The 24,020-nt window shown below is 37.3% G+C and overlaps 1 protein-coding gene across 1 annotated transcript in view; it reads right to left on the bottom strand.

Moving 5' to 3' along the window:
• Nucleotides 1–24,020, bottom strand: part of LOC139478455 (probable E3 ubiquitin-protein ligase RNF144A) — a 50,917-nt gene that overhangs the window by 11,460 nt on the left and 15,437 nt on the right. Inside the window, exons 2-6 of the mRNA XM_071260917.1 lie at nucleotides 13,937–14,095; nucleotides 4,944–5,048; nucleotides 1,846–1,906; nucleotides 1,429–1,556; nucleotides 778–872 (exon numbers count right to left, since the gene is read on the bottom strand). Coding sequence (XP_071117018.1) covers nucleotides 778–872; nucleotides 1,429–1,556; nucleotides 1,846–1,906; nucleotides 4,944–5,048; nucleotides 13,937–14,077 — 530 coding nt within the window. The 5' untranslated portion in view covers nucleotides 14,078–14,095. The remainder of the gene's footprint in view (nucleotides 1–777; nucleotides 873–1,428; nucleotides 1,557–1,845; nucleotides 1,907–4,943; nucleotides 5,049–13,936; nucleotides 14,096–24,020) is intronic.

Genomic DNA, 24,020 nt, shown 5'->3' with positions numbered 1-24,020 from the left:
ATCATTGATATTGGTAATACCCTGGTTCATTTCTAAAAAACCCAAATCTATTTTGTGAATCTCACTGTGCATTAAGCATGTTCACGTGTTCATCATTTTCCATGTGTTTGTCACATTTATTTTGGGGTTCATATAAATCTGATATTCTGCCTTGGATTTGGAAAATACTCAATTTTGATTGGTCAATCAGAGGTATCAAAACATAATATCCAGTGGCTTATGATAGACAAGTTACATTTAAAGATCACACATACAGAATTTAATTAACACTTTGGTTTAATCTGAAAAGTTATCCCTGAGGAAACCTAGCACTGTGTCATGACAATAATCAGTACATGGTTCACACAAAACTTGAGCCCTCAAGTTTAACTCTTGACACCATTAAAATATGGGACCTGGTCAACCAAGTTGCTACGACTTCCATGATTATAGGTCTGAAGTGCTAAGACGGCTTTAAACATTCTTGTTTCTCACGACTTTTTCAAAATGGAAAGGGTAGGGAGTGATTTGTTAGGTTACAAATCGTTAAAAGTAAACAAGAGCCAAATGTCATGCTGGCTTGATGTAAGAAAAGACAGCCCTGAATATATGGTGACCATGGCTATGTTCCCCTGTGAGTCTGACACACTTAGAAACTCATAGCCTGTGCATATAGATTTTGTTTAAATTTGGTAATGATATAGAAGAACGTCTAAACAAAGTTGAAAAATCTACCATGAAAATGTCCTAATGCCATTTGTCTCTCGCAACATCGCTGCAAATAATGAGACAACTCACCCAATATCTTCCTGTCTGCCAGACGCCATCACCTCATCACAAGTTTTGGCAGCATGCCATTTGGATTTACATATTGAACAAAACTTCAGACCACACTGCAAAAAGAGAAGAGCTGCCATTTCAACTATCTTTCAACTACCATGATGAGGTCAAAATCATAGACATTTGAACAGCCATTAAAAAAATAGTCTTCCTTTAAATCATGGAACATTCTTCGAAGAAATAATGCCCCCATAATATAACAAATTATACAAAGTGAAAGGATAAATTGAGCAAACTGTTATATTAAATTTAGTATATGTGAGTTAAGCTTTTGATAGGCTTTTGTTTGTTGTTTATTGATGAACGTTATTCCATGTTTCAGATCATACATTTCTTAACCAATCCAAATATAATAAGGCCATGAAAACAATTTGTCTCATCAATTATCTATTTTCAAAATGACCAGGCCTATTCTCTTCAGAGAAAGCAAAAAACTACTTCAAACCCAGCAAGTGACAATAGCAACTGAGGCAAGGAAAGATAACTCAATAAAATAACGAATATGAAAACTATATTTTGATCACCCTGAACAAAGACAGCATGTTTTAAATGTGAGAAACATTTCAAAATCTTGTCATGGCCAAAATGTAGTAAATGTGATAAACGTACTGTTGGACACTGGACAGGCGAAGGATGGACGTTCTCCTCCGGTGGAGGTGTGGGACTTGAGCAAACATGGCAGACTGTTTCACAGCCAGCCTCGGGACAGAAGGTACGGTTGGGGTCCATGTCAACCTCTGTAATACAACATATCAAAATAATCAGACAACATTTTGGTGGGTAGCCTAGTAGTTAAAGCATTCACTTGTCACCTTGAAGACCTGGGTTCCATTGCCCACATGGGTTCAATGTGTAAAGTCTGTGGACTCACCTATCATCTGCCTCAACTGTCTCATCCAATGCCAAACAACTCACCCTTTCAACCCGAAACTTAACTCACTAAGATGAGATTTATGAGATTTTTTACATGTTTTGACATGTTGGTCTCAAGACATAACGCAAAAATGTCCAGGAAAACCTACTTACCCCTCAAATACCGTAATCTTTGGTACCTCTCAAATGTGGTGTGGTCTACCATTTTTTTTATCTGAAACAAAAACTCAAAAATAACTTCCTCACCAGGTTTTCAGGTGTGTGAAATACTATCCAGTTTTCTGATGGAGGTAGCTCCCTATTGAATTGAAATAGAAAATGAAAACAATCCTGAATAGCTAAAGCATCAGCTCAGCACATGGCTGATGTGTATACAAAGTTTCCTGAAGAAATATGGAACGGTTTAGGAGTTATGCTCCGGAAATGTAATGTGATGGGGCCAAGGAATGGGGCAAAACGTCAACTACCACCTGTGTTATTAGAAATATAATGATTAACTACACCTGTGTTTTTAGGAGTGTACTGATTCACCACTACCTGTGTTATTAAGGGTGTACAGATTCACTACCACCTGTGTTATTAGGGTGTACAGATTCACTACCACCTGTGTTACTAGGGTGAACTGATTTACTACACCTGTGTTATTAGGGTGAACTGATTCACTACCACCTGTGTTATTAGGGTGAACTGATTCACTACCAACTGTGTTATTAGGGTGTACTGATTCACTACACCTGTGTTATTAGGGCATATTGATTTACTACACATGTGTTATTAGGGTGTACAGATTTACTACACCTGTGTTTTTAGGGTAAACTGATTCACTACCACCTGTGTTATTAGGGTGAACTGATTCACTACCACCTGTGTTATTAGGGTGTACTGATTCACTACCACCTGTGTTATTAGGGTGTACTGATTCACTACCACCTGTGTTACTAGGGTGAACTGATTTACTACACCTGTGTTATTAGGGTGAACTGATTCACTACCACCTGTGTTATTAGGGTGAACTGATTCACTACCAACTGTGTTATTAGGGTGTACTGATTCACTACACCTGTGTTATTAGGGCATATTGATTTACTACACATGTGTTATTAGGGTGTACAGATTTACTACACCTGTGTTTTTAGGGTTAACTGATTCACTACCACCTGTGTTATTAGGGTGAACTGATTCACTACCACCTGTGTTATTAGGGTGTATTGATTCACTACACCTGTGTTATTAGGGCATATTGATTTACTACACCTGTGTTATTAGGGTGTACAGATTCACTACCACCTCTGTTATTAGGGCATATTGATTTACTATACCTGTGTTATTAGGGTGTACAGATTCACTACACCTGTGTTATTAGGGTGAACTGATTCACTACCACCTGTGTTATTAGGGTGTACTGATTCACTGCACCTGTGTTATAAGGGCATACTGATTCACTACACCTGTGTTATTAGGGTGTACAGATTCACTACACCTGTGTTATTCGGGTGTACTGATTCACTACACCTGTGTTATTAGGGCATATTGATTCACTACACCTGTGTTACTAGGGTGTACTGATTCACTACCACCTCTGTTATTAGGGGTGTACTGATTTACTACACTTGTGTTATTAGGGTGTACTGAATAACTACACCTGTGTTTTTAGGAGTGTACAGATTCACTACCACCTGTGTTATTAGGGTGTACCGATTCACTACACCTGTGTTATTAGGGTGTACTGATTCACTACACCTGTGTTATAAGGGCATACTGATTCACTACACCTGTGTTATAAGGGCATATTGATTCACTACACCTGTGTTATAAGGGCATACTGATTCACTACTCCTGTGTTATAAGGGCATACTTATTCACTACTCCTGTGTTATTAGGGCATACTGATTCACTACCATCTGTGATATTAGGGGTGTACTGATTCACTACACCTGTGTTATTAGGGTGAACTGATTCACTACCACCTGTGTTATTAGGGTGTACTGATTCACTACACCTGTGTTATTAGGGCATATTGATTTACTACACATGTGTTATTAGGGTGTACAGATTCACTACACCTGTGTTATTAGGGCATATTGATTTACTACACCTGTGTTATTAGGGTGTACAGATTCACTACACCTGTGTTATTAGGGTGAACTGACTCACTACCACCTGTGTTTTTAGGGTTAACTGATTCACTACCACCTGTGTTATTAGGGTGTACTGATTCACTACACCTGTGTTATAAGGGCATACTGATTCACTACACCTGTGTTATTAGGGTGTACAGATTCACTACACCTGTGTTATTCGGGTGTACTGATTCACTACACCTGTGTTATTAGGGCATATTGATTCCCCATACCTGTGTTATTAGGGTGAACTGATTCACTACCACCTGTGTTATTAGGGTGAACTGATTCACTACACCTGTGTTATTAGGGTGTACTGATTCACTACACCTGTGTTATAAGGGCATACTGATTCACTACACCTGTGTTATTAGGGTGTACAGATTCACTACACCTGTGTTATTAGGGTGTACTGATTCACTACACCTGTGTTATTAGGGCATATTGATTTACTACACCTGTGTTATTAGGGTGTACAGATTTACTACACCTGTGTTTTTAGGGTAAACTGATTCACTACCACCTGTGTTATTAGGGTGAACTGGTTCACTACCACCTGTGTTATTAGGGTGTACTGATTCACTACACCTGTGTTATTAGGGCATATTGATTTACTACACCTGTGTTATTAGGGTGTACAGATTCACTACCACCTCTGTTATTAGGGGTGTACTGATTTACTACACCTGTGTTATTAGGGTGTACTGAATAACTACACCTGTGTTTTTAGGAGTACAGATTCACTACCACCTGTGTTATTAGGGTGTACCGATTCACTACACCTGTGTTATTAGGGTGTACTGATTCACTACACCTGTGTTATAAGGGCATACTGATTCACTACACCTGTGTTATAAGGGCATACTGATTCACTACACCTGTGTTATAAGGGCATACTGATTCACTACACCTGTATTATAAGGGCATACTTATTCACTACTCCTGTGTTATTAGGGCATACTGATTCACTACCATCTGTGATATTAGGGGTGTACTGATTCACTACACCTGTGTTACTAGGGTGTACTGATTCACTACCTACAGTCATTCAGTCATGTTATCAAAAACACACGTATGATTCTCTTGTCATGGATTGGGAGTATCTGGATTACTGAGGCTCCCTGTGCTCACCTCTGGACCTTCAATCTTGCCTTGCTTCTTGCACTGAGCATCGGGACAGGTGATCTCAGATACATTGCCCTCAGTGATCATCACTGTCAGGTACTGCCGTACACACTGCAATGCAATACACATATACATTTACATACCAGTAATATAAACATGACAACTTCACTAATAAGGGCAGTCCCTTTTGATACCAAGAGACAAACTATTCACAACATCACTGACATACTGGAATCAAAGATCATCATTTGAATCCAATACATATTCAAATAGATATGTCAGATACATTCACTTGGTCCAGTGTTTGTTTGTTGTCTAACGCGCAGCCTGTAAATATTCCAGCATGCACCAGACAATCCAGAGATTGACATCATGACCATTGTTCCACATGCAATCAACCAAGTCACCAAGCCTGAGTACCCGATCCATACAGCTGCCTAAGTATAGGATGCTCAGGTGACCTATATTCTTGCAAGACATGTCCATGCCAGGTCTTGACCCAATGAGTCTTTAGACAAATTTGATCATTTAACTGCACAAGTATTGTTGTATATATAAAACAATCCAGTCACAGGTGGCTGCTCACTAGCTGCAAACTGATCAGCGTTTTGTATACAAAATCTATTCTACCATGAATTTTTGAAATTACTGGTCAATCAGATATCACATCAAAATAACCTCTGATTGAAACAGTAAATTTAACAGCTGCAGAATTTATAGAAAAGTAGGGGTGTCATGGCTGCACTATTTATAGAAAAGTACTTCTTTCTCAGTCATTATAGGTAGGCATTTTGAAATAATTATATGTACAATTATATGTAACAAATGCAGATTTGCAGTTCGTTCGTTCGTTTACCGGAATTCGCTGAAGGGGTAATTTTTTTCTGCGCATTATATTCCAATTATATATTCCAAAATACTGAATCCACTAGAGGTGTGTGTGCATTATACTCGTGTGCGCACTGTACTCAAGACAATATGGTACTAAAATATTTCAAAGTATGTGTGTCAATAGATGATTGAAGAAATCACAATAGGAATCGACAATGAAAAAGTCTTAAGTAAAACAGAGAGCTTGAAATTTGGCAATTTTCTATATCCAACTATGACATATCTTTAGTGTCAAGGTAAGCAGTGTGGTGTCATTATACTGATGTTCAAGTGATGACACGATTCACTGGTGCATCGTAGGCAAACTTTGCACGATTGTCGAAGTTGATCTTGCATCGTTATCAATAAGCAAGTACAAACTATTTTTTTAATTCCTCATAACTGTAATGGTCGTGTTTTGGATGTGAAACCACAGTACAGTATGTAAACTTGTTTGTTTCTTATTATATGACATACAGAATAGTTGACCTGACTCAGTGTCTTGTTGATGGGTATAAGTCAGTTGTCAGTTGTCCTCCTTTACCATTGTGGGTGAGTCGATAAACTCTATTCTGTCTAATGACTGGGTTTTCCATACAAAATGGCATATATGCAGTTTAGAGATTCATTACTTGCCCGTGAAGAGATCACCCGTTTAATAAACATACAGCTGTATTACACATTGTGTAATACCAAAACGCGTGCTTATGTACATCCCTATGATGTACTATGTGGAACAAAATTTTCTTCATGCATGTCCACTTCATGGTGGTTTACAAAGTTTTTGTGTTCACACTTTCAGTGCCAATCATACGTGTGAGTAAGACATAATGATGTGAGTGAGGAATAATAGTGTGAACAAATGGGTATACCGTATTCGACGTAATAAGCGCCCTGCCCTAATAAGCGCCCACGGCGATATTTGCTGATATATTGGCTAGTGAACAATCCCAATTGGCACCCCTTCCGATTGATAAATGTATGCAAGACTATTTATTTGTGCATAATATGTTTGTTATATGCATATATGCACCCTTAATTATGGGCAATTAAATTCTGGAAAAATATATCTGTCATATATTAACATTTCAGGCTGTCAGCATAAACCATAAAATTTACGATCAACTCTGTTGTTTTTCACCAAAATAATATTCTAAATTGGCCCCCTATTTCTAATTTTGAGAGCCCCCTGGGCCCTTATTATGTCGAATACGGTAATTGGAGTTTCATTTATTTAGATCCACAACCCACTCCAAACACTTAAAACTCAATCCATCCAGCTTAACTCACAAACAGCAAAGAGTTCACTTTAAATGGTTGCAGAATAGAATGGAGACAATCATAATGTGTTTTCAATGTAGAACGAAGTTACATACCTGTAAAATTAACCATGCTACATATATCTGTATATCCCAATAATTCCTGAATAAATGGCATACATGTGCAATCATTAAGCATTAATTTTACTTTTTATTCATCATTTGCATGTCAAGGCTGTGCATACATGCAAATACCGTATGTGTTTGTGATGAAAAGGTTGGCAATACCTGAATTTGATTACGTAATAATCCCTAATAAGTTGACACTGAGGGCTTGGTTCCTTGCCCCAAAACACAGTTGACTGCCTACAGTCCATGCCAAACATTTGTATTTGTTGTATGATGCTGCACTAAGCAATATTCCAGCTATGTGATGGCGGTTTGTACATAATCGAGTCTGGAGAGGGACAATCGAGTGATTGACAACCAAGTCAGCGAGCCTGACCACCCTATTCTGTTGTGACTTGTCGTCTCTTACGACAAGTATAGTTGCCTCTTACGGCAAGTATGGGTTGCTGACAACCTATTCTCTACCTGGATCTTCATGGGTTGACAAAGATTTGTGATTCTACCAATCTCATTAAAATCAGATCTTAGTTCTCGCTATCGCTAAACAAAGATCTGAGGACATCCCATTTCGAGTCACATCAAAACGACCTTTCATCCGACCAATCAGAGCGTTGCTTACCAGATCGTGAAATTGACAGTCGGAATGTGTTTTCTGATCATGCAACCTCGAAAACGTTAACACGGGGTATTCCGACTGACTCCGTCAAAATTATTGTTATCTCGCTTCCGTGGGTCAAACATTTGAATGGAGGAGGCGTTGCACAGTACATGGGAAGTACTGTCATACAATTTCAGCCATATATTAGACATTACGGAATGTTCGTTTGTTCAGTTTTCACAATTTTAATCGATAACTGTGCTAACATAAATTTAAAGCGTATTCTGAAATGGAAGTTGCCAGTACTGTAAAGTTCGAGAAAGCTGCTTTCTAATTGGCTAATGTTTGGTCGTTTCAGTGGTTGGTCAAAGTTCGCGAAAGGTCGTTCTGACCTGACCCGTAATGGGATGTCCTCAGATCTTTATACACCGATAGCGAGAACTAAGATCTGATTTTAATGAGATTGTGATTCTACCAGCACTATCTCAATATCTTGACATCATTTCAAGTAAATTTTAGTGTTATATATGGACTTTGATTAGCTTTTGTGAAGAAGAAATTTGGCTGAAGTCCCAGACTGATACAGAACAATCCATCTAAGTGACAGAATCCCAGGGCATACAAACTGAGAATAGGGATAAATAATGTACTTAGCAAGTCTGAGGGATGCAAAAAGAGTGTATTTGTTTGAAACCTTAAATGTACCAAGATTGTAGATTGCATGTTAAATATTTTTATCTGGCAAGTAATTCCCTCAAAGTTCTGTGTGTGATTGTCTTTTTTTGCTTCAATCTATGATTGCAATCACTATTCATAATAAGACTAAGGCATCTGAGCATCAGTAAAATTCTTGTAACCAAGAGAAGCACCCGGATTTATTGAGGATTCCAAACCAAATACCCTTGACAGGCAAAATTGGAAAAATCATTATAAAAACTTCAAATCTGGGAATTGTTCTAAAAGTTCTGATTTTGGTTGAATATCTGCGTCTGAGTAGGTGTAGATAAATCCCTGAGTGTGCCACAAGTTGTCAGACTTGAACTCCATTGTCAACGCGTTTGGCCTCCAAAATATACTATTGAAAGTCCTCTGACTCAAAAATAGATAGACCCAGGTAAATTTCTGGTACCCCAAGAATGTTCATTAACCATGTTAACCCCTGTTGCCAATTTATTTTTCAGACGATCATTTCTATAAGATCCTAAAATTGAACATTGTGCAAGAATGTGGATTGTGTGGCACAGGGTCCATCAAAATTACAATGGATGTACAATATTAATATTAAACTTCCTATCTGATGGTGTAAAATCAACAATTAAAAAATATGGGAACTGATAAAAAGATAGAGAAGTTGTTATGACGATAAATTTCTGTAGATCAATCAATATCTGGTATGTCCACCATCTTGGGTGATACATGCACGACACCTTCATGGCGTACTGCTGATGAAGCCTTGGTATTACTCGCCATTCCACCTGAAGAGCTACACCAAGCTGGGCCACATTGGTAGGTGCTGGGTGTCTGACATATACTTTCTGTCAGAGAACATGACACAGATGATCTATTGGGGACGTGTCTGGGGTTTTAGTGGGCCAGTCCAATGTGAAACAATGTGACCTATGTGAAGCATTCCCACTGTGTCTCGTAGCACTAGATTTTGTTTAATGTTTCCTTGTTTAGAAGCATTATTGTATTGATAAGTATCTGTAATTTAACTGTGAACATATTGCTGAAAATTATAGTCAAATGGCATTCTCTTTGAGCCACTGATGTGACTTTGTTATATTTGTGGTCATAAGGTTAGAGTAACCTCCATTGTTTCATGTTTGTTTTCATAACAGTAAGTGAAATGTTAGGTATCTTTAAATATAAATGTAAAATAATGTTACATAAATAGATTAAATTAAGCTTGAGCTTGTATTTGTAGCTATATGAATGTTTATAATATGTAATGTTTGTAAATAAACTTAATATTGTTAATCGAAATGTATTGTTTGTAAATAAACTTAATATTGTTATTCGAAATGCATTTTTGTTAAAACAATCAAAGTTCATCAACACTGTTTATTAGTATTGAAAACAGTAATTGTAATAATAACATATAAACCTGTAAAACAATAGGCTGAGCCAGAAATGCAAGGGTCACATATACACTGGACCAACATTGTCAAGCTCGGGTTCCTGGTATGCCACCAAAGGTAAATCTGATAATAACCTAAAAAAATAATTATTGTTCTTGCTAAAAATATGTTAAGTAGGAGGTAACTTATTTTCATTAGCTTATTTTGTACAAACAAACCATACAAGGAATCTGTTTACATCAAATGACAACAGATGTCGATGGATGGATACAATCACATGAAGCATGAATGTTTGGGAGGCCAAAAAACATAGTGTATTGCATCAAGAAGAGAAAGAAGGGAGCATTGTAATTTTCTTTTGTCTGTAGAAACTATAGGACAATAAAATGAAGTGAGGTAGGTTGTTAATGTGTTAGGTGGGAGGGAATGAAAATCTAATAATTTATTATGGCCTGACGCAAATCAATTCGATGGCACCAGCACCACCAAGCCAAAGACCAGCCTGACCCAACCCAAGCTCCCATGAGATCTGCCCACCTACGTTATGTCCCTGTAACTCTAACCTACAGTTAAAACAGCATCACTCTCATGAAGATCAATATTTACCGCATAACCCATTAATTGGTAAACATGGAAAAAACGGATGAAATTGAACACAAGAACAAAATGACTTCTAAGAGATCAAATAGTTGCAAAACCTTTAACATTTCTTATAGCAAATCTGAAACAGAAGAGCTATTAACACACGAGAGGTCCTAGTGACGACAACAGTTACATTTACAACAAACCAAATATAGTTCCATGATTGGAATTTAGAAGCAGTATCATGTTCTGCAGTGGAAAAATCATCATGAAAAGGTTTGTTAAAAGCTCTTAGATTGATTAAAATGTAGGGCCTGCTACTAATCTAAAATACCAAACTGTCACTAATGATACACTTTGCCATGTACCAATATGTTTCAGGTGGCCATAGCTCCAGCATAGTTCACCATTAACTTTAAGTGGCAGGCACTATTTACTCCAGCTACCACATGATGGAAAAGATCATAGCATAACTGTATGTTCATTCGATATGGTCGGACAATCTTTTAGATTCTAGTGGCATAAATCATCTTAATCAGAGAAAGATATAGCCTGTGACAATAAACTGTTTACAAGGCCAACAAGGCTTCGCTGTCAAATATTACAACAGATTTCCGTTTTTTAATGTCATACTGAATCAGTCTATGCATTAAGCCACTAGTCTGAAGCCCAGGTCTGAGAAAACTTATTTCCATCTTGTAATCTCAGATTAAAGCATCCATATGTTAAAATGAAATTGTACTGAACCAAATCTCCGGAAGACAATTTGGGGTTAAAAAACAAAATACTACAGCCAGTGCATTCTTGATTACTCAGTGGACTAAATCTGCATTCTCTTATGATAAACACCCTACATTAGTAGGATTCATATGTAGAATTCTCTTGGAAATATAGAGACATATACACAATTTCAGCTCCATAAATTAAGAGGTTTCAGTGAGTGAGTGAGTGAGTGAGTTTTACACCACTTTTAGCAATATTCCAGCACGACAGGGGACACCAGAAATGGGCTTGACACATTGTACCCATGTGGGGAATTAAATCCAGGTCTTCGACAAGACAAGCCAACACTTTAACCACTAGGCTACCCCACCGCCCCTCAAGTGGTTTCAGAGATAATGTCAAAAGTACAGTGAAACAAGATAAATTGGTATTTCAGTGAATGTCAAAGATTACAGCAGAAAAGCACATACACCAAAGTCTCTATCCCTATGATATTTTACTCTGAAAACTGTATACTTACTTCATATGAAATTACATAATAGAAATGGCTGAGTAATGGGCAAAAATGGTCCAGTCAGTCAAACTTACACATTTTTGCAAATATAGTAGTCATTATGGATGAGTCGCATTTGTTCTTTACTGTAACTAAGAAATCAAGGCCAAATAGGAATATACGAGAGCAGACAGATGGAAAAGTTGCAGAGATAGATCAATCAAAAAAACAAAACGAAAAAAAACATTTTCCTTGACAAATAGCCTAGACCTTCTTCTGGTAATTGTAACTATGTTTCTGCTTCGAATTGACACTTAATATCAGAAATCAGACGTTGGTGCTGCAATTGATAACTTTACGTCTGAGAGAGAAGCCATGTGAAACATTCTGTGATCGCTAACTTTATTTGTGGACAGTGATTCTGCATCAACAACATCTGTATCAGGTTTTAAGGTTTTCTTGTTGTTTGCTTAATTGATATTTTTATTCCTGTATCCCTGTTACATATGTATCTCTGTAGCCAGGGGAACTACAGAGCTAAACATGTGAAAACCAATACCATGTTGTATTTAGTGTGTGTTCTTATTCCAATTTGCCCATTTGGTATAAAACTTATTATAACCATTTTTGCTAAAATGAAAAGGATTTTCAATATAGTATCTCATTTTTAAATGATTCTTAAAATGTACAAAACATGGTAGGTAATTTTTTATCTTACATTTATACAAGAAATATTTTGATGAGATGATGAAGAGGATCAAACAGAGCAGTCATAACATCCATTTTACAAATTTTTTAAAATTAATTTGAATGTAAGATTAAGGTTATGAATGTGATTACATCCTCCTGACAACCATGTCATAAACTGTGACCAGAAATTTGTACAAAGTCACAAGTGTGAGATGGACTCACTCTTCATTACAAAATGAACATAAATCAGAGTCCTTAACTTTGATTTTGCAGAGACAAATGTTAGTTGGTAAAATCCTATGGATTATCCTGCATTGAAACCACCTCAGTTTTATTTCCTGCCTTGATTAAAGGGATTAAAGAAAATACAATGTCAATGAAGACTAGATAAGAACTCAGCTTGCCACTTAGACTTAGATATACAATTACCTTCAGAAGAGCATAGAGTATAATAATATGCTTTTGAACCTTTCTTTACAGAATAAAGCAATCGGTTCACTGGAGAGTTATCTGCACATTGCCCATTTTTTCTTTTGAATTTGCAACTTCTTTCATATGTCCTAATAGAATTTATTACAACATAATAATGTAAGAACTAGGTATTCAGGTGATACATACTAGGTTTTAAGTTTTATATGATCTCTCAGAGAGGGCCCTGAAAGTTTCCCCCCATGTTTTCTTGAACACTGCCATAGCTAAGATTATCTTTGTAAAGAACAGCTTCAAAGGCCTTGTGGTTTCAGAGGAGACGGACGAACATATGGACGGACAACACACCATGCCAAAATCACAATTGGACTGAATGTTCAGGTGAGCTAAAGGTGAGTCATGAGTGAATGAGTTTGGTAGAACACAGATTTTTGCAAAATGCCAGAAATATCATGATGGGGGGTGCTGTATATGGGCCTCACACATCAGAGCTTGAAGTAGCTTTATGAAACATGCACCAATGCAAGCAATCATTGATAAATGCAATCTAATATTTATGTTTTTAGTGTAAGTAAAAAAATTCTAATCTGAGTCTGACTGACCCTTACTTGTCCACACAACATCCATCCTTGAACACACTCAGTACCTCCAAAGCTTTATTTACCATACTACATCACTAATCTCTGTGTTATGTTTAATTTGTCATGCTTTCTGGCTCTTGATGACATTGAACTGGAGGTACTTCAAGATCAAGTGCACATGTTCAAATGATGTTTTACAGCACTACAGCAATTTATGTGACACTGGCAGAAGACTGGCCTATGTTACCACTTTAATAAATTGAAGGGATTTGGACTGGAGTGCCAGTAGGTGTTCACGTCAATATGCACCTGGTGCAAGTTAAATGAAGTGCCTTATATCGAGCCCTGCACATTCTACCAATGTGGGGAATCAAACTCAGGCCTTTGGTGTGATGAGCGAACGCTTGAACCATTATGCTACCCATCGTCCCAAATGAGTCAAGAAATCAGCATACAACCAAAATACATTTAAATTTAATAATATATTATACTCAAACAGCCATTGTAGTTATCAACCCTGGCAGACATAGAATCATTAGGCTAGTAGATGCATGTTCAACTTACCGACTCACAGTACAGACACTTGCAGTCATGCAGCTCATACATCTCTGGCAGGAGACACTCCATCAGGCACAGCTTGCATGTGATCAGGGGGTCGATTGCCAAGTCAACCGAGCTCCGCGACGCTGAATACGTCGCCATCATTGCAGGCAGCAAACTGCTCTGAAAGTAGAAAATGCACATTGAAACAATAGCAAAATGAAGCAGTATTTCATGGCTCATAAAATACACCAAGAGTTGATATCTGTGTACACTCAGAATGACTGTCATCAGCTGGTGCTTATTGGTAACTTGATGGGGAAACATGGAGAAGTCATTATGATATTGATGGGGCAAATATGTCATTACCTGCAGAATGTTTCTCATATGGTGGGAACAATATGTACCAAGTTTATAGGGCAAAGAAATGAATTTGATCTGCTTCACTGAATCTCTGTATGACTGAATGCTGATTAAATGGATTTTTTTAATCCACATTAAATGTTAAACCTTCAATATACATGTCCATCACCTTGACATAAATTTAATGTCATTTAAGATATTAAAAGTTTATTCCTTTCCAAGATACTTAATCACTAATTTGATGGATTCACAGAAAGAAAAAAAACAACAGGGAAAGGTGGATAAGATATTTATGATGCCAATGAACTGATGAAGACAAATGTACAAGGACTTCTTAACTGTCATTATCTGGCAAATTATTGTATTTAATTCATTCTTCATATCTGATCCTTAAAGGGCCAATATATTATCTCAATAAAATCTGTGGACCAAGAAATATTTATTCCAACAATGCTGCAAACAAATAAGATTATTTAACAACGTAATAATCAAATACTTGACAAGAGTAATTAGCTTTAGAGTGCATTGGCCCTATAAGCACTGCACTTATCTATCATTCTCTAAGTAGCTGCTATGTTGCTCTGTTACCATTGGTTACAGTTACACTTGTATGTCCAACATGAAGTATGCAAGTTCAGTAGGACTTGAAACTAATTACAGGACTGAAACTAGGTTACAGCAACATACATGCATTGTCAGTGATGATTCTTTATTATATTTAGATGTTTCAGTTTAACATGAGAGTATAATAGACTGGTATTTAACTTATGCTTTCTGAGTGTATATCTTACCCGGAGGCATATTCACGAAGCTGCCTTATTTAAGATAAATATCAGCGACTTGTGACTAAAATTATGATTGCCATAAGAGCTATTCTTGATGCTGTCTTAAAACCTATCACAACGTTATCTTACTTATGACACAAATCTTAGTTAAGAGGGCCTCAGCTTGTGTTGGAGGTAAAAAAAGCTGGGGGTTTCCCAATGACTTCATCAATTTTACAGATAATTCCCTAGACTGACATTCATGTACGCATTAATATATTAAAATATATACTGTATTCGACGTAATAAGCGCCAAGGGCACTCTCAAAATTAGAAATAAGGGGCTCTTAATAGAATATAATGTTGGTGAGAAAAAAATCTCCAAAAACAGAGTTGAAAGATCGAAAATTTCATGGTTGATGCTGACAGCCTGAAATGATACAAAAGAGTGAGTGAGTGCGTATATACATGACAGATGTATTATCCAGAATTTAATTGCCAATAATTGCATATAGCACACAAGTGCATATTATACACGAATAAATAAGTCTTATGTACATTGATCAATCGGGATTGTTCGCTGGCCAATATATTATTTGTAAACATCCAGTACGTATATTTTCTTGTTATATGTTCAGAACTTCCTTGTGTTATCTTGTAAACTATCTCCTGTAAACTGTCAGTATGAAGGATCTCACATCTACCAGTACCAGGAACAAGAAGATGTGCATGTTCTTGGTATGACCACATGTATGTCAAACTTTTTGTGGTAATAGTGAAAATGAATAGGTGGTGAGGTGATATGGGGTTCAACGTCGCATTCAAGATTATTGCACACAGTGATGTTAGTGGCGTGTCCTTTAGGGCCTGTTGTTCATGTTCAAAATACTGGTGGCGTATTCTGCTCCACAAAACCATGTCTGTGCTAAGACAATTGTAACTTGAATTCTTTACTTATTTCTGACTTAAACAGTTGTAGCTCTAAAATTGCCCAGTCCCAATAGGGATGGACTATTACTTCGACTGATAGTAACCATACAAGATATTGTATTAGGAATGCAATGTTGTTTTTGGAATGTAAATGTTGTTTTTGCTAGTTACTGTCATTAATAACAGCCATCCATGTGGCCTACGTTAGTTGTCTGTGATAGAGCGTGAGCCAGGTAAACCAGCAGTAGACTGCATTCGAGCAATGGCCCACACCATCACAGCATAATGACACACAATCAACCAGTGCCCCATTCTCAAGTGATCTAAATGCTAAGACCAGAGATGCTAACCCTAGCTGAAATTTTGAAGTAATCAGTGGGGTGAAAAAGCATAATTTCTTTTGAAAAAAAGTAATGTCAACAGTACCAAGATGTGGGCTTCTGCTTCGACAGTTTTGTTAGGCCTAGACATAAGTGAAACACATGGTGTAAGCTCCAGACATTCATGAAATTTATCCATAACAATAATCAAATCCTTATTTTCCTTATGACAAAGTAGTGTTTAAACTTCCAAAGTAACATTTCTGTACAAGGAATTAGTTCCCTGTCTGCACCTGAAAAAATCAACCAATAAAATGAATTGAGTATGTTTTAACATTACAACCAATCAGAAACATTGAATCAGCAAGTAATGGATGTTTCAACACTATGTGATTTGAAAGCATGACTCTCAATGATCATCATAGTCTCACAGTAGAATGCTTCATGTCACTGGTGCAGCAACAATTTACTATGTAATGTAACTCGTGAAAAAAGAAATGACAAAAAACTTAATTCCTTGGACGACAAGGATAAAACGTTATGAAAGGCTCGAAATCTTAACTTTACGCCAAAATTGTAAATGTTGGAATCTCTGTAAGATGATCATTACTAAGCACACATACTGTCAGACAGACTTATGAGAGGTGTAATGCTAAGATCGCTTTGTGAAAAAGACTCTCGTGATCTTAGCACTATGACTGTATGAGTAATTACCATACCTTAACATAATGTTACGACACTCGTAACACTATGATCGGGTTGTAAACATCCAGGGACCTGTTCCACAAAGCTGTCTTAGCACCACAACTAGCGTAAGACTATGTCTAAGTATGAAAGTCTTAGTGCTAAGATCGCTTCAGTTGAGTAGGGCCCTGGTCTCACATACTAAACACCCAATTATCATTTGTCTCATGACAAGAGGTGAATATTTTTAAAGTCCCCCAGAAATATTTTCCCCGATGTTATTTACCACAGTGATGGATTTAATTCATAAGTACATGCCAAGTATAAGACATTTACTTAGATCTAAGACCAGAACAAAGATAACTTTGCAATGTAATTCAATCTTGTAATTCAATTTGAAAACTCTCTGTGACCCATGAGACCAGCATCAATCTAACTGCTGTTATTTTGACTGCCAAATGAATTCCGCATTCACCTTGAGCTTGCAAATAATGTTATCTGACTCGACAATGCATAATCAATTTGAACAATTTGATTTCAAAACTCATTCTTTCATCAATGTCAGCGTTGTAACCGATATCCCGGCACATACTCAACTTGCTTAATGTCTACTCAACTCCAGATATATCAGCAACATGCATTTGCTTTGTTTATCAGCTACAGGAAACAAAGTATCAGTCCTGCTGTGCCCATTCACAGCCTTTGTGGAACAGCAAGTCTTCCTCTTCTTTTGTTTTCATTACAAGCATAAGAGGCTGATTTCAGGGGTCGGGTTGGGGAGAGAGAGAAGAGAGAGCAAGACAGAGCGAGAGATTTAAAAAAACCAAACTATTCTGTTCCTGAAAAATGAAAAAAAAAATGAAAAGTATATAAACAATTTAAAAAATAATAATACATACCATATTCGCCGTAATAAGTGCCCAGGGCGCTCTCAAAATTAGGGGGGTCTTATTAGAATACTATTTTAGTGAAAGATCGTAAATTTCGTGGTTTATGCCGACAGCCCGAAATGTTTATATACGACAGATAATTAAGGGTGCATATAACATTGTATAACACATGAGTGCGTATTATACACGAATAAATAAGTCTTATGTACATTGATCAATCGGAAGGGGTCCTAATTGAGATTGTTCACTAGCCAACATTTTAGCAAATAATGCCCTGGGCGCTTATTACGTCAAATATGGTAGTTCACTGGACAATCGGCATGCTCGATCAGTTGATATCCTGTTTTGTGTCCCTCAAAAATTGTTTGGCTCCTCTTGAATATGGATATAGATTGTCTAGCATCTTGACGGCACCACAATACAAAAACTAGGGGTGAAACGAAAACATGCGTGCACCAAAGCATCGCGAGTTTCCATGTGACGATTGAATACACATCCATGTTTTGCTGCATCGATACAAGATCATACACTTGCTAAATGAAATTACTTACTACTCGTTAAAATGACACCCAGCATATTCATCAGTCAAATATCACAAAACGTGTTGTAATTAGGGTTTCCTGTTCATTACTAAATATAGCCACTACGAACATGTGACTACAGCTAGCTCTACCTTTTGAACAGGCTCTGAAATATTTATAGTTAAAAAGTTACCATGATTCTACATATATATATGCAGATCATGAGCTATGTATTGTGATATGTATTGTATCGTGACCTTGCTGTATCATTTTACCCCAAACAAAAGCCACATTTTCAATTTCATAAATTCCATATCGATGATGGTAATTGTCTTGACTGTTCAGAGCGATCGAAGGACTGATTACATGCTCCAGCACTACTGATGGCTAGAAGTCTATGTTATGTGATAGTATTTATGGAGCAGTAGTCCATGTGAAAGACTACATGTTACTTTCAAACACTGTTCCCTGGTGGACTGGAAAAATCAGTTCCCCAAACATTGTCATGATGTATTTCTCACTTTTCGCATTTTCCTATCGCACAAAGTGATGTTAGAGATATATAACATAACACAGACCTGACAGTTTTTACAACAAAGGTAGCCTTGTGCTGCAATGACCAGAGTTTGTGTTTGTATTATTGTTAATTTCCTTCATGCCACCTACTCATTGTTCAGCTTCATCAAATGTTGTCCAGTGCAGGCATTGTCCATCCCATGGGATTCATTTATTTTCATATCCATTTTGATAGCATACGAACCCATTCCCCTCCCTTAAAAACATCATAATAGATGCTCATACTCCCAATCCACACCAAAACACACCCACACACCCAAAAATACCTTCACAGTCTTTGACTTCAGCCAAGTCTGAATCCCAAGTGTAGTAAAGTTCTGTTTGGTCTAGTAGAAGCTGAACTGTCTATAATATAACAACAAAAAATTGATACCAAGGCCCAGGTTTGAGCTTGAAGATTCAAAAGCTTTTGGCACAAAGTGCCTTCGTATCACTGAACCCATGTACATCCCTGTCTGATTCACAGACCCACTGAACTTACCATTTTAAGTTGTGAACAAGACACTTCAATGTGCGGGCCCCAGTCCCCTGGATCTGCCTCAGGACAAAATGCCATAAGGTCAATAGCCTTAAATAACACAAGAATTTTGAATGAACATCTGAATGATCCCTAAGTCTTGTATAAACCTTTCAGTGTTAAGATAAGCCTAGAATCTGTACAAATCAATACCGCTATCATTAAATAAACATAGTAAGGAAACAAACATACTCATAAGTCATAGTAATCCTAAATGTAACCACACCTTGGATGACATTTATCTCTTGGCATGTCATCATCACCCTTGACAATTGATCTGAAGGTCATAACACTGCTCTGAACATGCAAAAGAAGTACACCATTAGGATTATATTTCTAATGATAATATTTCCTTGTGTATTATGAGTGCATACATTTCCACGCCCCCACCTCATTTTTATTTTCATTATTTTTTCCAATGCAAAGATGTCATTGTGAGAGTTTACAAAATCGGCCAACTGAAATAATATATAAAGATAACATGACTGTGACAAATGTAATGAGGGCAACTTACTGTTTCACAATCATGAGTAATCCCTGGAACATGTAAGTGACATAATTTGTTTGGGGGATGAACCACTTTCCTTAACAACTGATGGCTTCTGAAACTACTTTAAGAGTTGACACAACAGGAGTTGTGTTCTTCCTCATAATGCATGTGATGGAACAAACATATACTACCGACAAAATATAAGAGAACTGATGGAATGATAGGGAAGGTGTAATGATAAAGGTCTATAAAAGGAATTTTGGTTGATGGCATACTGTTAATTAACTTGCGTATGGTTGCCCCTGGTATTGCTGGCCATTCTGCCTGTAGAGCTATTCCAAGGTAGGTCACATTGGCGGATGCTGGGTCTCCTGGGTACAGCCTGTCCCTGGTGTTGCCGAGCCCAACTTAATGTTTGCCACCTGGGTCATACCTTTCAAAGGACACCCTGCTTCCAGGCAGGTTGCGTAAGAGACGTTTTTTACAAAAGATGTTGAAAATCACCTTCCTGTTACATAGAGACAGGATAACAGGCGCATATTTGAATCTATTGCAGAGTACAATTAATGTAATGAGATGATCTTGTCTAAGTGTAATTTTTATAAAAGGACGATTTCCTGTGCTGTTACAAATACAACCTAGATAATGATTTTTGTACTTAATGCACTGAACACATCAGTCACATTATAGTGCTCCGTTTCAGGCTCATCAGAAATAACCAAAAGGACAGGATAGACAACGTGCCATGCCACACTCATACCTTAGTTGCGTTGAGTTAATACCGGTACACCAGCATCAATATCTCCCTCCTTATTGAACTTCCAGTCATATTATATTACACAATCCCCATTTACTCCAGCATGTCTAAATATCTGGACTAAGAGAGAATAGACAAACGATACTTGAATTTGGAAACAGCGCAGGCGCAGAGTAAATAGATCTTTGAAAATAACCAGTTGTCATGAGATCAGCCAGACAATGGTTCAGAGCAGATTTGCGCACATGCAAAAACAATTATATGTAATTTCTTTTGAACATTATGGTAAGGTCGACAATTAGGTGACTTTTGCCGATGTCAGCTTGTCCTGCTAGCCCTGTTCATCGTCTTGAAATCATGGAGGGAGAATTGTATTTTAAAATTGATTTTCTGATTTCAGGATCTGCCTATCTGAAGTGAGTCCCTCATAAAAGTTACATCCCACTCAGTCATTTCGGTCATCCTTGAACACGAAACAGTTTTTTTATGAGTGTGAGATCAGTTTTGGCGATGTTCCACTTCCTCCCCTGATGTTAGAAATCAATAGGAACTAACAGTTCAGCTCCAACACATGTTCTGCCAGGACCATAGTCTTCACATTGGGCTTCTCATCATATTCAGCTCATGTATGTTCAAATACCACCCCTATTTCCTTCCCTGTGTGTCATATCCTGTTTACGATTTGTCCATTAAGGAAGATAATAGAAATAAGGATTGATTGTAAAAGTCATATTTCAGTTTGTGGATGGAAGAACATATTTTGACATGGCAATTTGTTTCGCTCATTGATATCAGACTTTATGAATGTTTTGGTCAGAAGTGAAGTTAAAGGGGAAGTGTACACGCAAAAATCACTTTCTTTCTTTTTCTAAACAAAACGCAATTTTAGAATTAGTTAGTATCTGTGTTTGAAAACATACACTCATTTTTTTTCACAGTGAAAGTAGGAAGCTCACAATAGTGTGAAAGTGATATGCCGTTATGAGGCCTTCGTTTTACGAGCGAAATAGGCCTGAGTTATCCCCCTTAGATTATGACGTAATTGGTGCCAATTCAACTGGGTCCCTGTCTATTCTCAACGCAAAAGATATCAAGGACCAGTTTGCGGTAAAACAACATGGTCTACGACACACTCCGGCGCAGTGGTAACTCAGCATAACACAATTCTGGCTGGCATCTGAGATGCTAGAATCACAAAACTATACCTACACCACGTGAAGCGGCTCTAACAAAGCATGATGACGTCATAATGTTTATCAATTGGCACCAATGACGTCATATTGCAAGGGACATAAGCCATGGTGTTTTTGTTATGGAAATAGAACACTTGGTAAATGTGAAAAATATAAATCGTTTTAGTGCAAAAAATATGTTAATTAAATATGATGTTTTTATATTTTTGTCTATGACACTTCTATGTTAACACTTTTAATGTGGAAAAAGTACAAGAAAAAAAGGTTCATTTCCGTGTGAACTTGCCCTTTAAGGATAAAACACTACTATGATGTTTTGGTTGAAAATGTAAGAATGCGAGCTTGAGGTTTCACATTTTCAACCCAAACCGGAAGTTCCATGCACATGTAGTTTGTTACTTACAGTCGAAGCAAGAGGATTTGTAGGCCGCCTTTTTTTCTTCCCAATGCTGACGATATGTTAAAGTTATAAAAAAATATATAAAAATATTTTTAAAAAGGGGGGAGGGGGGTGGTGTTACTGATATTTCAAAGTAAGAAACAGGGCGTAAAAGGGTGGGGTGGGGTGGGGTGGGGTGGGGTGGATTTGCTCAAATAAATTGCACAATGGTAAGTTCATTAATGAATGCATATGTATATATTATAGAATATTTCCTAACTCAATCAATCAAATAGATCACTTGAGGTGATGAATTCTCCCCCAGTTCAATAAGATCTGTTGATCCATCAAAACAATTTTCCAGTTCATTTTCTTTTTCAGATTCTTTTTTATATGGATTGTACACAAGGCTGATGAACTTAACAAACTGAAATATTATTTTCTGTTAATGTACTCCACAAAATAACTACATGCATCATACATTCCTTTCCGTTTATTCCTTCCATGCATTGGCACTAAGATGCCTTCACTGCTCTCCAAGTTAATTCTATTTTATTTGGACAAGGCCCTGTTTCTGAATTTACAAATTCTACACTATGATTAACTTTCTTATGAACTTATCCCCATCCCTTCCAAAGATTCCAAACAGTCACAAGCCTTCCAACAATGTTTCACAATTTCATTTCTCGACAGCAGTGATGAACATTTTCCTAGAACGTTTTTCAATGCCACCAAACACCACCTACTCTCCTTCCCCTGTGAAACTGCCTTTTCACATATTTCAACTCATCTATTTCTACCTCTATTCCAGGTCCCCCAATAGCCTCATTCTCTCATGCCAAAATTCCAAAACAAACTTCCCTGCAAAAGTTGTACCAATCAACAAAAGTGTGATCAGAACCAAGTTTCAACTACTGGTAAACTTTAACAAGTTCTTCTCTAGACCTGTAAACCCAATAAAAAGTAATTTTCAAAATGTCAGGAATGGACAAATCAGAATTGCAAAACCAGGAAGAAAGCTTCACAGAAATCTTATAATGACACCGCCTGTTGCTATACCGCCACACACATCCCTCACTCCTACTGCTGTCCCTCCTCCTGTTCATCTCACCATTCCCACACTTACAGCAAGGCCCTCCATGCTGTCCTATCACAACTACATCCTCTAACCAGTTCAAAAGTCTCCCCTTATCCCTGCACAATCCATACCAATCATCATACACAATCCTACTTTTTTTCTTAAAAAGTAACAAATAATGAAAGACTTACCAGTCGCAAAACGTACTACAAGGGTAGTGGCGTTTATTGTAACAAGTCCATATAACTGATATAAGTAATGTCACATGATCAGACATATGACGTCTTACGTCATTTATGTCCCGCCTGCAAACAACATAAAGTCGACTCCACAAGAATATGGCTTCACTTTCTATCATAAACCCAGAGGCCGTCCCACTCATTTTCAGAGTCCTAAAATTTGGCTCAGTAATGCCCCCCGAACGGACTTCAGCATGCTAGCGTGTGCATAGCTGTATATGAGCGTTTGCCTGCCTATATATGAGTGTGTGCAAGTCTATATATGAGCAAACCACCGAAGCGGAGACCGAAACACTGCAGTTGACCCCAGACACACTGTATATCAAGTTTCAAATCTGTTATGGAGGACGTTTCAATTCAGATCAGAATTCTGTGAGACGTCACTGTTGGAATCATGTACAAAGTTT

The sequence above is a fragment of the Haliotis cracherodii genome, unplaced genomic scaffold (genome assembly GCF_022045235.1).
Source record: "Haliotis cracherodii isolate W230 unplaced genomic scaffold, xgHalCrac1.p SCAF_4, whole genome shotgun sequence".
Taxonomy (NCBI): domain Eukaryota; kingdom Metazoa; phylum Mollusca; class Gastropoda; order Lepetellida; family Haliotidae; genus Haliotis; species Haliotis cracherodii.
This window is presented reverse-complemented; position numbering and strand designations above follow the sequence as displayed.